Raw genomic sequence first — 15,128 nt, 5'->3', positions numbered from 1 at the left:
AGGAGTTCGAGACCAGCCTGGTCAACATGGTGAAACCCCGTCTCTACTCAAAATACACAAAGTAACCAGGTGTGAAGGCGCACATCTGTAATCCCAGTTACTCAGGAAGCTGAGGCAGTAGAATTGCTTGAAACTGGGAGGAAGAGGTTGCACTGAGCCAAGACTGTGCCACTCCACTCCGGCCTGGGTGACAATAGCGAAACTCTGTCTCACAAAAGAAAAAAAAAGATTGGATGCAAACAAAATGGCACAACAACATACAAACGCAGAAGCGTCCCTTCAATCTGCTATCACATTTTTCAAAGTAGTTCAGACTTCTGCAGTGACTCTGAGGCATCAGGCAGGGGGCTCTTCATCAGACGGCTTTCCAAGATGCCAAAATTCAATTTGATCATTTTTAGAGTTCCGAGAACCCAGAGTTACACTCTGAAGAAAAGCTTCCTGCCAAACCTCACCCTTTTCCTGAGCGCCATTTATATCACTCTCTTTAAACTACAGGCAACTCCAATCCCTTATACCCAAGCCTTATTGGAATAAGAGAAGGAAAGAAAAAAGAAAAGCAAATTATCCGAATACCGAGGTGGAAAGTCCTGCAGAGCAGAGGACCCAAGCCCACATCACAGTACGATTTCTGTACCAATGAAGTGAACTGAGTCCACTGATGTTGTCAGAAGAGCTAGTGCGAATGGTCCATGTGCTCGTGTGTTTGGGGTGACTTAGGTAGAAAGGAGAAGTGAGTGAAAGCAGTAAGTGTCCCGGAAGGAAAGACAACATAAAGAGATGATAAGGAGGCTTCATGTGGTTCTCTCTCTAGAGGTTTGACTGTGAGTTAAAAGCCCACCCTGGTAGGCCAGGCACAATGGCTCATGCGTGTGATCCTAGCACTTTGGGAGGCCGAGGTGGGTGGATCACTTGAGCCCAAGAGTTTGAGACCATCCTGGCCAACATGGTGAAACCCTGTCTCTACTAAAAATACAAAAAAATTAGCCAGGCATGGTGGCGGGCACCTGTAATCTCAGCTACTCAGGAGGCTGACGTGAGAGAATTGCTTGAACCCGGGAGGTGGAGGTTGTAGTGAGCTGAGACTGTGCCACTGCACTCCAGCTTGGGTGACAGAGTGAGACTCTGTCTCAAGAAAAAAAAATAAAGGCCATCCTGGTTTTGTGCCATAAGTTCAGTGATCACGCAAAGAAACATGCATCCTATCTCACTTAAAGGCTAGGGAGTCGTGGGATCAGAGTCCCCCAGCGCTTGCATAAATGCCGTGAAAAGTAATATGATCATTGAAGAGGGGCAAAACACTGGCATCAGCAGAAGTGCCTGCCAGACAATAAAACCTAAAGAGCAGCACCAACCTGTTCAGGGTTCACGTGACAAAACATAGAAATCTTCTCCTTCACGGCCATCTCGATGGGTGTTGAACTTCGGCAGACAATCTGTCAAAGCCAGTTATGCATGCTTCAGCAAACAGGATTCACTTTCAGCACATTCATTTCTTTTTACTACAGGAGACTTGACCAAGTATGTACTTGTTCACTTTGGGAATTCCACTGCACTATTCGAAATTGCTCTGAGCACTGATATAACTATAGTCAAATTCAGCACAAATTTATCAGTAAGAACTCGAAACACAAATTTATCAGTAAGAACTGGAAACATTGAGACATCTCTGGTGAAGAGTCCAGGCTCACAAATGTTGCTTCATTAACTACAAGAAAAGAGCTACATTGAGGTTGCAAACTTTTTATCAAAAGGGCCAGATGGGGAGGAAGATCCAAGATGGCCAGTAGGAGCAGCTCAGGAGTGCAGCTCCCAGTGAAAGCACAGAGGGTGAGTGGACGCTGCATTTCCAGATGGATTTTTATTGCCCGCAGACCAGGAAATTCCCAGGCAGAGGAGCCCCGCAGGTTGCCAGCATGGCTGTTTTGGCCAGCATGGCTGTTTTGGCTGGCGTGGCTGTTTTTCTGGCGCCCTGGCACAGCAGTTGCTGGTGCAGAGTAAACGGGACTGGGCCCCCTGTTAGACAGCAAGGGGAGCTCTGGGAAGCTCCAGGAAGGCAGAGTCGCTCATTCATCTGATTTAAAAAAAAAAAAAAAAAGGGAGACTGAAACAGGGAGCCAGGCCAGGAGATTCCTGGGCAAAAAAGCGCCACAAATCTCAGCACTGCTGTTTCAGCCGGCGCAGTGGGTCGCCATACGGGAAATCACACAGATCCCGGCGCCTTTTCAACAGGCGACCAGAACACCTGGGAGAGAGCCAACCGTTCAACTAAAAAAAAAAAAAAAAAGGCTCTGAGGCAGGGAGCCAGGTGATCAGGCCCAGCCGGTCCCACCCCCACAGGAAAAAAAAAAAAAAAAAGGGCCAGATGGGAAATATTTCAGGTTTGCAGGTCACACAGTCACTGTCCTAATCCTCAATCCTGGTGCAATGTGAAAGCAGCTACAGATAATATGTAAATGAATGGGCGTGACTGCGAGCCAATAAAACTTCATTTACAAAAACAGGCACCCAAGCTGTGGGCCATTATCTGCCAACCTCTGAAGGGGACTATTGGTGATGACTGGATCACCAGCTATAAGGCCACATCACTGTTTAGACTAAAAATAAGAGCAGTAGGCTGGGCATGGTGTAATTACAGCATTTTAGGAAGCCAAGGCAGGAGGATTGGTAGAGCCCAGGACTTTAAGACCAGCCTGAGTAACATAGTGAAATCCTGTCTCTAAAAAAAACACATCAGCTGGTCTGAAGGTAGTGAGTTATCTCAATTGATTGTTCAGTCAGTTACAGATCGAACTCCTTGTTCTTCTCTTTCCCCCCTTCTTGCTACTGCACTTGACTAGTCTTTTTAAAAAAAAAAAACACCAAAATTAGCCAGGTGTGGTGGCATGCACCTCTAGTATCTACTACTCAAGAGGCTGAGGTGGGAGAATCACTTGAGCCCAGGAGGCAGAAGTTGCAGTGAGCCGAGATCACGCCACTGTACCCCAGCCTGGGTGACAGAGCCAGATCCCATCTCAAAAAAAAAAAAAAAAAAAAAGAGCAGTGATAACCCATCCTAGCAGAGTCACAGGAAAATCCTCAAGGTCTCACCTTCATTCTAAAGAATCCAGGAATCGTATAAATGACAGGACATCACACTTGCCCAGCTATCAGTGTGGCCCATCAAATGAGGGCCTAGGGAAGAACAGATTGAAGCAACACTCGAAGCTAAGGGAATAAGGCTTTCTCGGCTCCCATATAGAAAAACTCATTGTCATAGGAGCCATTTGAGAACAACAAAGGACTCAGATGATGATAAAGATAAAGCGAAGGGCAGCCAGGAGCGGTGGCTCTCACCTGTAATCCCAACCACTTTGGAGGCCAAGGCAGGCAGATCACCTGAGGTCAGGAGTTCAAGACCAGCCTGGCCAACATGGCAAAACTCCATTTCTACTAAAAATACCAAAATTAGCCAGGCGTGGTGGCATGCGCCTGTAATCCCAGATACTCTGGAGGCTGAGGCAGGAGAATCGCTTGAACCTGGGAGGCGGAGGTTGCAGTGAGCCAAGACCGAACCACTGCACTCCAGCCTGGGTGACAGAGCAAGACTCCATCTCAAAAAAAAAAAAAAAAAGTGAAGGGCCTGCTCCCAGAGACCTTCGGGATAGACTTACCCACTGTCCTCAACTCACCAGATCTGGAGACAGGCCTAACCCCCTCAGTGCGCGAACACTGTTTTGGGTGGGTTTGGTTTTTTGTTCTCCGGTAGCTTCGAGCTGAAAAGAAATGGGGTTCCGTCAGCACACTGGACACCAGTTCCTATAGATGATTAATGGTACCCCACTTCCACATGTGGGACACATAGAATATCATAGGAAAACTTATCAAAGTTGCTGTCCACATACTTATCTGGAAAGCTCACCTGTGGGACAAGGCTAACGTGGATATTACAGAAATTCTCTCTTTTCGCCTTAAACTGGAATTGTCTAAACGCTTCCACAAACGGCATTCCTTCGATGTCTCCAATGGTGCCTCCCAGCTGGGAATGCAAAATGAACAAAAAAAGACACAAATGACAACACACCTTCCACGATACACAGGCTAATGAAAAGAGTTCTGAATAAACCGAGCATAAGAACTAAAGTCAGATGGTTACACAGAGGTTCGTAAATATGTTCAAAACCACTAGATTGTGGCTGGGCGCGGCAGCTCATGCCTGTGATCCCAGCGCTTTAGGAGGCCAATGCAGGAGGATCACTTGAGCCCAGGAGGTCCAGGCTGCAGCAAGGCATGCTCATGCCACTGCACTCCAGCCTATGTGACAGAGGGAGATCCTGCCTCTGAAAAAATATTAAAATAAAAAATAAAGCTTTATTAAAGATTTCTCCACGTGTGTACTCTTCAGTAGCCCTCTGCTTCATTGAAACTAGCACTGAGGCCAGGCACAGCGGCTCATGCCTGTAATCCTAGCACCTTGGGAGGCCGAGGCTGGCAGATCATAAGGTCAGGAGATCAAGACTATCTTGGCTAACGTGGTGAAACCCCATTTCTACTAAAAATACAAAAATTAACTGGGCATCGTGGCATGCACCTGTACTCCCAGCTCATCAGGAGGCTGAGGCAGGAGAATCGCTTGAACCTGGGAGGTGGAGGCTGCAGTGAGCCGAGATGGCGCCACTGCACTCCAGCCTGGGTGACAGAGCGAGACTCTGTCTCAAAAAAAAAAAGGCTCTCAGGATCTGGCCCTTGCACTACTGAGTCTACAAGTGCCATCTGATCCTCTCCCCACTGGCCTCTTGGATACTCCATGCTCTTCATTCCTGCCCCTCAAACCCTCCTACCCTCCTTCTTTATCTACAGCAACCTCTCTTTATCCTCTCTTTATCCTCCAGTCCAGGAGAAATGCATCCTCCTCGGAGGGCAGACTCTGACCCCCCACCTAAAGCGGCCTACATCCCACCAACCCTTGTCACAGCACTGTACCCATCCTAGAAACTCAGCACATCTTGCCTCTATTTCATTTCTGTCTTTGTTTCCTGCCTCTCTACCCAACTAGACTGTAAGCTCCTTGAGGGCATGAGCCCAGTACCCTGCATGCAGCACTGGGGGTTAGTTTAGTAGTCGGGACAGGACAGAAAGGTCCTGAAATTCAGTATAAGCCCTAAGTAACAGTGTTCTAATACCTGTTGCCAAAATCACAACAGAACCAAAGCCAGGGCTGGGGGCAGTGGCTCACGCCTGTAATCCCAACACTTTGGGAGACAGGACTATCACTTGAGCCCAGGAGTTTGAGACCTGCCTGGGCGACAAAGTGAGAACTTGCCTTCGAAAAAGGATTTTAAAAATTAGCTGGGCATGGTGGCACGGCGCCTATGGTTCCAGCCACTCAGGAGGCTGAGGTGGGAGGATTGCTTGAGCCTGGAGAGGTCCAGGCTGCAGTGAGTCATGATCATGCTGCTGCATGCCAGTCTAGGGTACAGAGCAAGACACTGTCTCTTTAAAAAAAAAAAAAAAAACTCGAAGAAGCGAAAACATCACATGATGTAATCAGGAACTTGGGGGAGAGGGTGGAGAAGTGAGTGTAAGTACCCACTAACTACAGGGCACCAAAATCTAATTTTTGAAAATTATTTATTTTCTCTAAGGAAAAAAAAAGAGGTCTGCACTTAAACTAAACCGTATGCATACATCCTCTGTGTTTTGATGGACGTCCTCTGGGAGTCAATAATAGTGAATTCGAAAAGGAGGCCAACTTTAAACATTATCCGCTTCTGCCCTCTCGTGGTCAATAGTGGTACTACATTCTCCCTGCTAATTCAGAAATTCCCATTACCATACCTCTAGGTCACCATCATCACGGTGTTCAGAAACCTTCAATATTACTACTGGAATAGTTTGAAGTTAACTGTTGCCCCAAATAAAATGGAAAATATCACCTATAACAATACTTTATGCTGAAATGGAAGCAGCAGCAAATTTATGAGATGTGCAAAGTTGTTTTTGCCTTTGTCTTTAATGAAAGGAGTCTTTTTTTCTTTTCCTTTTTTTATTTTTTTTAGAGACAGGGTCTCACTCTGCCACCCAGGCTGGAGTGCAGTAGTGAGATCATGGCTCACTGCAGCCTCAGCCTCCCAAGTAGCTGGGACTACAAACCATCACACCTGGCTGCGTCTTTTTTGGAAAATAAACAAGAAAAAGAAGGAAACCTGTTATTCCTTTAAGACAAGCATAAATTATTTCAGGTTGATGCCAAGATAACTCACGCTATTATAAATAAAAACTGTCAGTTCCACTGATATGAAGACATTTCAACAGCTCCTCTATGCTTAAAACTAAAAATCAGGTTTGGCAGTCCTTCAAAAGCTTAAATGGTGCACAGACACAACTGTTGAACACAACTTACAATGAACCAAAGAGGATGGTTGACCACCAGCATTCAAAAAGCAAATATAAACATCAGGATTATAATGGAGAAGAGGTTCTGTTTGTCAGTTTCTCTGTTTCCATGAAATTTAAAATCCAGCCAATGAGCTCCTGAAGAGCAGGAGTCAGATCACGCTAAATCTCACATCCCCAGCAGCGTCATCAGGGTTAGTACATATTAAGTGCTAAATTAATCATTGTGAAGGCAAACAAGTCAATTCAAGGGTAGAATAAGGAATAAAATTAATAATTTGACAGGCACGGTGGTGGTACACCTGTAGTCCCAGCTACTTGGGAGGCTGAGGCAAGATGATTGGTTGAGCCCAGAAATTCGAGGCTACAGTGAGCTTTGATCACACCTGTGAATAGCCACTGCACTCCAGCCCAAGGCAACATAGCGAGATCTTCTCTCTAAAAAATAACTAACCAGTAACTTTATCAGCTCTACCGTTAAGAAAATGGATCTTCTACATAGTATGATGTCTGCTAACACAATGATGACCATAATAATAGCTAATTTACATTTACTGAGCACTTCCTAAATGCCAGACATTGCAAAGTGCTCCATATTATTGCATTTAATCCCTGAACAATCCTGTTATTATCTTATTATTACAATATTATATTATTACCACATTATTACAAATGAGGACATTGAAATTGTGAGAATTTTCTAAAAGTCATACAGGCATCTTAATAGTAGCTAATAATTTTTAAGCACTTGCTAGATCTGTGACACCATTCTAAGCAATAAGTGTAGAGACTTATTTAATCCTCAAAACAATGAGTTAAACAGGCACAGAGAAGTTAGCAAATTGCCCAAGGTCACTCCTGCTACCACCACCCCCCTCCCGCCCCCTGTAAGTGACCTTGCTAGGCTACAAACCCAGACAGTTTGCCTTCAGACTCTTAATTACTGAGGTATACACGGTTCAGGGGTCCCTGCAGAAATACGAACCGAGGCAGACTGACTCCAAGAACCAAACTGTTCGTTATTCTGCTCTTTCACGGGGCAATTAAGCCAACTGACATTTAGAGGAGGAGGATATGGATTAACATTCTCATTCTGCACATGGAGAGGAAGGGAACAAGGTGAAGGAAGTGAACAAGTGGCAAGTTCAAATACTACCTTTTTTTTTAAATTCAGACAGGGTCTGGCTCCATCGCCCAGGCTGGAGGGCTGGTGCGATCATGGCTCTCTGCAGCCTCAAACTGTCCGAACTCAAACGATCCTCCCGCCTCAGCTTCTCAAGTAGCTGGGACTACTGGTGCATACCACCATGCCTAGCTAATTTTTGTAGTTTTTGTAGAGACAGGGTTTCACCATGTTGCCCAGGCTGTCTCAAACTCCTGGGCTCAAGCAATCCTCCCACCAAAGCATCCAAAAATGCTGAGATAACGGGCATGAGCCACCTCGCCCAGCCACTAGTTTCTTTCTTTAAACAGCTGATACTGATCATTGATCACCTCTACCACCTGACTTCGCTAACCCAGTGTGTCTTTACTTCCAAAGCACTTCGGAAATACTTTTCAAGTAGCATGCACTAGAGTGTGGTTTGTTGTGTGTGAACTGCGTTGTGAGCAAGCTCCCCTAGGGCAGAGACTGTGCCCATCGCAGGCCCTGGCATAGAGGAGACCCTCACGCTGGCTTTATCAAGCAGCTGATCAGTCTCCACTAGCAGTTCACTGCACGTCCACCCAGGAGTATGTATGATTATCTGTTTAATGCCAATCTTGCCCACTGACTTGTGACCACAAAGACAGAAGCCATCTATGTTATTCCTTGCTGTGACCCCACGTCCTGGCCCAGTGTCTGGCACTCAGGAGGGCGTGTGTAAGTATTTGTCAAATGAATGAAGATCAGATGCTCAAAGACCCAGCAGGATATAATTTTATAAAGAAAGTTATATGCTTGCCTCAATAACGCATATTTGGGGCTCCTTATTACCATCCACTGGCACCTTGGCTTGATTCATAACCCACTCCTGGACAGCATCAGTAATGTGAGGGACAACTGTAGAAAGAAGAATAACACGAAAGTTTATTCCATGCTCCCGAGAAAGTAATGTGCTTTAGACCTCCCCAGTCACCTGAAAGTCACCCGGCAAGTTACCCAAGCTATAGTCCTAGTTTTTTTTCTTCCCACATTGCAATGCACATGTGGTGATGTGATTTCGGCTTAGTCATTTACACGTTAGGCCATTTGTCTTGAAATCAACCAATCACAGAGAACAAGAAATAGCCAGCATGGTGGCTCACGCCTATAATCCCAACACTTTGGGAGGCCGAGGCGGGTGGATCACGAGGTCAGGAGATAGGCCAACATGGTGAAACGTGGTCTCTACTAAAAATGCAAAAATTAGCCAGGCATGGTGGCACGTGCCTGTAATCCCAGCTACTAGGGAGGCTGAGGCAGGAGAATCGCTTGAACCCAGGAGGCAGAAGTTGCAGTGAACGGAGATCGCACCACTGCACTCCAGCCTGGGCGACACAGCGAGACCCTGTCTCAAAAAAAAAAAAAAAAGACAAATCAAAAGGCCGCACCCCAATTAGGTAAAGATAATACATGTTTCTCCATGGCTTTTCTAAACAAAAGCTGAGAGAGAAACAGAGAGAGAGAGAGAAAAAAAAGAGATACATCGACGAAGGAGAACAATGAATGACAATACATAAAAAAGAGGCTGGTCTGATGGCAGTGAGTTATCAGAACTTTTTAACATTAGTGCCACTAATGGAGGGTTGGTCTACAACCCTCCACTGCTAAATTTGACTACCTTTAAAAATAAATTTAAAAAAGAAAAAGAGTGATGAAAATATAATCAGGAACGTGGAGGGTGAACTTGACACTTTTTTGGAAAATGAAAATACAATAATTTTAAAAGGATTAGAACTTGTAGAGCACAGTGACTGTGACATTTTCAGTTCTACTTTTTTTTTTTTTTTTTTTTTTGAGACAGAGTCTCGCTCTGTCGCCCAGGCTGGAGTGCAGTGGTGCAACCTCTGCCTCCTGGGTTCGAGCAATTCTCCTGCCTCAGCCTCCTGAGTAGCTGGGATTACAGGCACGAGCCACCACGCCCAGCTAATTTTTGTATTTTTAGTAGAGACAGAGTTTCACCATGTTGGCCAGGCTGGTCTTGAACTCCTAACCTCAGACAATCCACCGGCCTCGGCCTCCTAAAGTGTTGGTATTACAGGTATGAGCCACCGCACCAGCCTTCAGTTCTACTTTTGAGAAGCACAAGGATGTTCAGCACACAGGGCTCCGACACGTCTATGGAATATAATACCTTGCACTGTTTTCCCCAGGTAATCGCCATGCCTCTCTTTATTAATCACATGCTGATATATCTTCCCCGTGGTGATGTTGTTGTCTTTATAAAGACTAATATCCAAAAATCTTTCATAATTTCCAAGGTCCAAATCAACTTCTCCTCCATCATTTAAGACGAAGACTTCACCTAGGATTAAAAAGGCAATGGAAAAATCAAAACTTTGCTTCCAGTAGATTTTTCAAAGATGAACATATTTTTATCAAAGAGCTGGTAAAAGATGTATTTCTAAGCCATATTCTATCACCATCTCCTTGTTGGTGGAGAAATTAACAATTCAATTCTATCCCAGAAAATGCATCAGAAAATTCTATTCATAGTATTCTATTGTGTTTTTTTTAAAACTACTGAAACTCTGTCTTCAAAATTTAGCTTTTCCAAACTCAAAATACGCCACACAAAAAAAGACTTGAAAACAGCAATTTTAAAAACAAACAGCATTTTACTTCCAAGCATCAGTATCCTTGGCTCTGGAATGGCAATAAGAAACTTTTACCTTGATTCTCATCTTGGTTAAAGCCACAATTAGACAGTAAATGACAAAGCAAGGCCACAGCTAACCCACAAGGCAACTTGGCGAAAGTGAGAAAAAAGGCCTGTGTGTGCCATATGCTACGTGCTCAACAAACGCACCGTCATAAAAGACAGGTGCAGACTTCATCACACGAGGACCACCCACTTTAATGAGACCCGTCTGTAGATCTCTATTGTCACTTCCGGGTGTTGACTGGGCGTCATATGTTTCTAAAGCCACCTTGTAAGAATTGAACCTCTCCCCCATTAACAAAACTATCATTTATTCCTACTGTTAGATGTACATAGGAAAAAGGATGGTTGACTAACTTACAAACTTAATCAGAAACCTTTTATATCCTCATTTACTTATCCATTCTAAGGTACATAACTATGCTCTAGAAGATTAATTTTAAGGGAAAAAGTAAATTGATATCACAATTTTTTTTTATTTTTTTCAATTTTTGTTTTCAATTTTTTTTAGACAGAGTCTCGCTGTCACCCAGGCTGGAGTGCAGTGGCACAATCTCAGCTTACTGCAACCTCCAACTCCTGGATCCAAGCAATTCTCATCACTTCCCAAGTAGCTGGGATTACAGACATGTATCACCATGCCCAGCTAATGTTTGTATTTTTTTTTAATAGAGACAGGGTTTCACCACGTTTGCTAGGCTGGTCTCGAACTCCTGACCTCAAGTAATCCACCCCCCGCCACCCCTGACCTCCAACCTCCCAAAGTGCCTGGATTACAGGCGTGAGCCACTGCACCTGGTCACAGTACTTTTTTATTTCCCAAATTCCATTTACAGTTCAAATTCCACTTTCTCATGTAATCAAGAATCACCAATCTATGGAAAAGTTTTCCTTTGATCATCTTCTCACACACTTTTCTTGGGCGAGGTTGGGGGAAAATCTCTGAAATTTCTTCAGTTAATTCAGGCCAAATCCAATTTGGCAATACTCAGAGTATAGGGCAAAGATCTCAAAGTTTTAATTACCAAATTTTAAAAGTATGCACACATGAGGCCAAGCACAGTGGCTCACACCTGTAATCCCAGCACTTTGGGAGGCCGAGGCAGGCAGATCGTTTGAACTCACGAGTTTGAGACCAGCCTGGGCAACATGACAAAACCCCATCTCTACAGAAAATACAAAAATCAGCCAGGTGTGGTGGTGCACACCTGTAGTCCCAGCTACTCCAGAGACTGAGGTTGGAGGATTGCTGGAGCCTGGGAGATTGCAGTGAGCCAAGATTTAACCACTGCACTCCAGGCTAGGGAACAGAGCGAGACTCTGTCTCAAAAAAGAAAGAAAAAGAAAAGCATGCATACATTACGTTCCTAAAAGACAAAGATAAATTATAGATAGGACTTCGAAAACAATTGATTAGATATAATGTCATTGTAATAAAAATCCCAACAGATTTTTTTTAACTTGACAGTAACATTAAAGTTTAATTGGAAGAAAAACAGGTGAGATTGCCAAGACAATAAATAATCCCTATAAAGAATAATAGTGAGTAGAAGATTAAAATAGATATGCAAACACGTAATAACATAAACAAATGCACAAAACCGAAATACTCAAAAGCTTTCTATTACATAAAGGAATTTAGTGTGACTTTATTAATATTAGTAAAAATAATATGGTTTTAAAATATTAATTAAAAAGACCATTCGCAAAGGAAATTAGATGAAATACTCAGAAATAAACCTCAAATAAATGTGAAGAACATATATGTTGTCTTTTTTTTTTTTTTTTTTTGAGACAGAGTCTCACTCTGTCACCCAGCCTGGAGTGCAATGGCGTGATCATAGCTCACTGCAGCCTCTATTTCCCAGACTCAAGCAATCTTCCTGTCTCAGCCTCTTGAGTGGCCGGGACTACAGGCATGCACCACTAGACCTGGCTAATTTCTAAAATTTTTTTGTAGTGACAATTTTTTATGTTGCCCAGGCTGGTCTCAAACTCCTGAGCTCAAGCCATCCTCCCACCTCGGCCTTCCAAAGTGCTAGGATTACATTCGTGAGCCACAGTGCCTGCCTTGGAGGACATATATGAAGAAAACCTAAAAATCTTAATTTAGAGACAAAAAAGAATGTATCAATAAAATGAGAGCCATTTATAAAGTTCCTGAATGGGCCCGTCAATATTTTGAGTGTTTAATTTTTCCCCAACTTAATTTATAAATTTAAAGCAATATCTGTCAAAAATCCCAATGCAATTTCTTATAAAATTTGACCAAATAGGGCCAGGCGCGGTGGCTCATGCCTGTAATCCCAGCACTTTGGGAGGCCAAGGCAAGCAGATCATCTGAGATCAGGAGTTCGAGACCAGCCTGACCAACATGGTGAAACCCCATCTCTACTAAAAATATAAAATAAAAATTAGCTGGGCATGGTGGTGGGTGCCTGTAATCCCAGGTACTCAGGAGGCTGAGGCAGGAGAATTGATTGAACCCAGGAGGCAGAGGTTGCAGTGAGCCAAGATCACACCACTATACTCCAGCGTGGGCACAACATTTTGAAGTTAAAAAAAAGAAGGTCAAGCACAGCGGTTCACACCTGTAATCGCAGCTCTTTTTGGGAGGCCAAGGGAGGCCTATCACCTGAGGTCCAGAGTTCCAGACCAGCCTGTCCAACATGGTGAAACCCCATCTCTACTAAAAATACAAAAGCTTTCTGGGCATGGTGGTGCACGCTTGCAAGCCCAGCTACTTGGGAGGCTGAGGCAGTAGAATCACTTGAAGCCAGGAGGTTGCAGTGAGCCAGTATTGTGCCATTGCACTCCAGCCTGGGCAACAAGAGCAAAACTCTATCTCAAAAAAAAAAAAAGAATTAATAATGAAGATAGTCCTGACCTACTTGATAATAAATAGCTGCAGCCATTAAAATGGTAGTCAGGAATAGGCAAAGAGATCAAATGAACAGAACAGAGTACAAAAACAGGACTAGATACATACAAAAATCTAGTATATGATAAAAGGTAGTATTTCCTTATTTTATTTATTTATTTGTTAGAGACAGGGTCTCACTGTGTTGCCCAGGCTGATCTCAAACTCCTGAGACCAAGCAATCACTCCACCTTAGCCTCCCAAGTAACTGGGACTACAGGCGCACACCACCATGCCTAGCTAAAAGGTGGTATTTCAAGTCAGTGGAGAAAGGATGAAATCTTCAACACATTAGGAATAGTTGGCTAATCAGAAAAAAAATTATATTACATGCTTACCTCATACCAAATTAAATTCCAGATGTGTTAGCAAGTGCTAGAAGAAAATATATGTGAGTATTTAAATATTCCTGAGGTGGAGAAGCTTAAAGGTGACATCGAAGGCAGAAGCCATAAAAGAAACAGCTAATAACATTTAATCACATAAACGGTAAATTGAAACTTATCAGCAACTAACAGAGGTAAAATTAAGACAAATTTTCAAGCAGGGTAAAAATATATAGGTGTGATAAATATTAATTAATATACTTTACATAAACTATTCTTAAAAATCATAGGCCGGATGTGGTGGCTCACGCCTGAAATACCAGCATTTTAGGAAGCCAAGGCGGGCGGATCACCTGAGGTCAGGAGTTCGGGACCATCCTGGCCAACATGGTGAAACCCCATCTCTACTAAAAATACAAAAATTAGCTTGGCGTGGTGACAGGCACCTGTAATCCCAGCTACTCAGGAGGCTGAGGCAGGAGAATCACGTGAACCTGGAGGTGGAGGTTGCAGTGAGCCGAGGTCACCCCACTGCACTCCAGCCTGGGCAACAGAGTGAGACTCCACCTCAAAAAAATAATAACAATCATTAAAGAAATCCAAAGAAACTTTGGTGTAACATATGGCATTAGTTAATGAAGCCGCAGAACAAACAACCTCAAAATCTCTGCAAATTACAAAACATTTATTTCTTCCTCTTGGAGAGCTCCCATGGGGGCTGTGAGTCACTGTGAGTCTATTCTTTGTGTCTTCTCATTCCAGGACCGAGACTGAATGAGAAATCTCTGAAAAGCAGGCTGTTCTCACAGCAGAGGGCAGAAGCACAAGACAGACTGAGCCAAACCACGTAGATGCATTTGACATTTCTGCTTCAACGAGCGTATGTTAATATTCCCTACCATCCCATAGAACAAAACAAATCACGTGGCCAAATATGATGACCAACCTCCTCGGTTTGCCCAGGACTAAGAGGGGTCCCAGGACACAGGACTTTCTGTTTTAAAATCAGGAATGTTCCAAACAAACCAGGACAAGTTAACTATCCTACGTGGCCAAACTCCAAGGTCAAAGGGCAGGGAAATGTACTACACAGAGGGATGGTGGGTGACATTTTGAAGCAAAAATACAATCCACCACAGGCTTGAATAAGTCATTCGCAAACAAAATCAAAATCAAAGAAATCTAAATTAAAACAGTAAGATACCCTCTATTTAATTTAAAACAAAATATTCAAGGCTCGGCACAGTGGCTCATGACTGTAATCCCACCACTTTGGGAGGTAGGAGGATTGCTTGAGTCCAGGAGGTTGAGACCAGCCTGGGTAACATGGCGAAATCCGAGCTCTACAAAAAATACAAATATTAGCTAGTCATGGTGATGTGCCCCTGTAAATCCCAGCTACCCAGGGGACTGAAGCAGGAGGATCACTTGAGCCCAAGAGGTGGAGGTTGCATTGAGCCAAGATCTTGGCCACTGTACTCCAAACTGGGCAACAGAGTGAGACTCTGTCTCAAAAAACAAAAACAGACCGGGCGCTGTGGCTCACACCTATAATCCCAGCACTTTGGGAGGCCGAGGCGGGTGGACCACGAGGTCAAGAGATCAAGACCGTCCTGGTCAACATGGTGAAACTCCATCTCTACTAAAAATAAAAAAAAAATTAGC

At 43.8% G+C, this 15,128-nt stretch overlaps 1 protein-coding gene across 11 annotated transcripts in view; it reads right to left on the bottom strand.

Moving 5' to 3' along the window:
• CTPS2 (CTP synthase 2) overlaps positions 1-15,128 on the bottom strand; it is a 215,600-nt gene that overhangs the window by 191,816 nt on the left and 8,656 nt on the right. For all 11 annotated transcript variants that reach the window (XM_021674807.2, XM_021674812.2, XM_064364501.1 and 8 more), the window contains 5 exons: positions 9,690-9,860; positions 8,319-8,416; positions 3,902-4,018; positions 3,672-3,755; positions 1,356-1,436 (listed from right to left, as the gene is read on the bottom strand). In XM_021674807.2, the coding sequence (XP_021530482.1) occupies positions 1,356-1,436; positions 3,672-3,755; positions 3,902-4,018; positions 8,319-8,416; positions 9,690-9,860 (551 nt within the window). The remainder of the gene's footprint in view (positions 1-1,355; positions 1,437-3,671; positions 3,756-3,901; positions 4,019-8,318; positions 8,417-9,689; positions 9,861-15,128) is intronic.

The sequence above is a fragment of the Aotus nancymaae genome, unplaced genomic scaffold, assembly GCF_030222135.1.
Source record: "Aotus nancymaae isolate 86718 unplaced genomic scaffold, 86718_ANA_hifiasm-v0.15.2.pri h1tg000058l, whole genome shotgun sequence".
Taxonomy (NCBI): Eukaryota; Metazoa; Chordata; class Mammalia; order Primates; family Aotidae; genus Aotus; species Aotus nancymaae.
The sequence above is the reverse complement of the archived record's forward strand: the minus strand, read 5'-3'. Positions and strand labels throughout refer to the sequence as shown.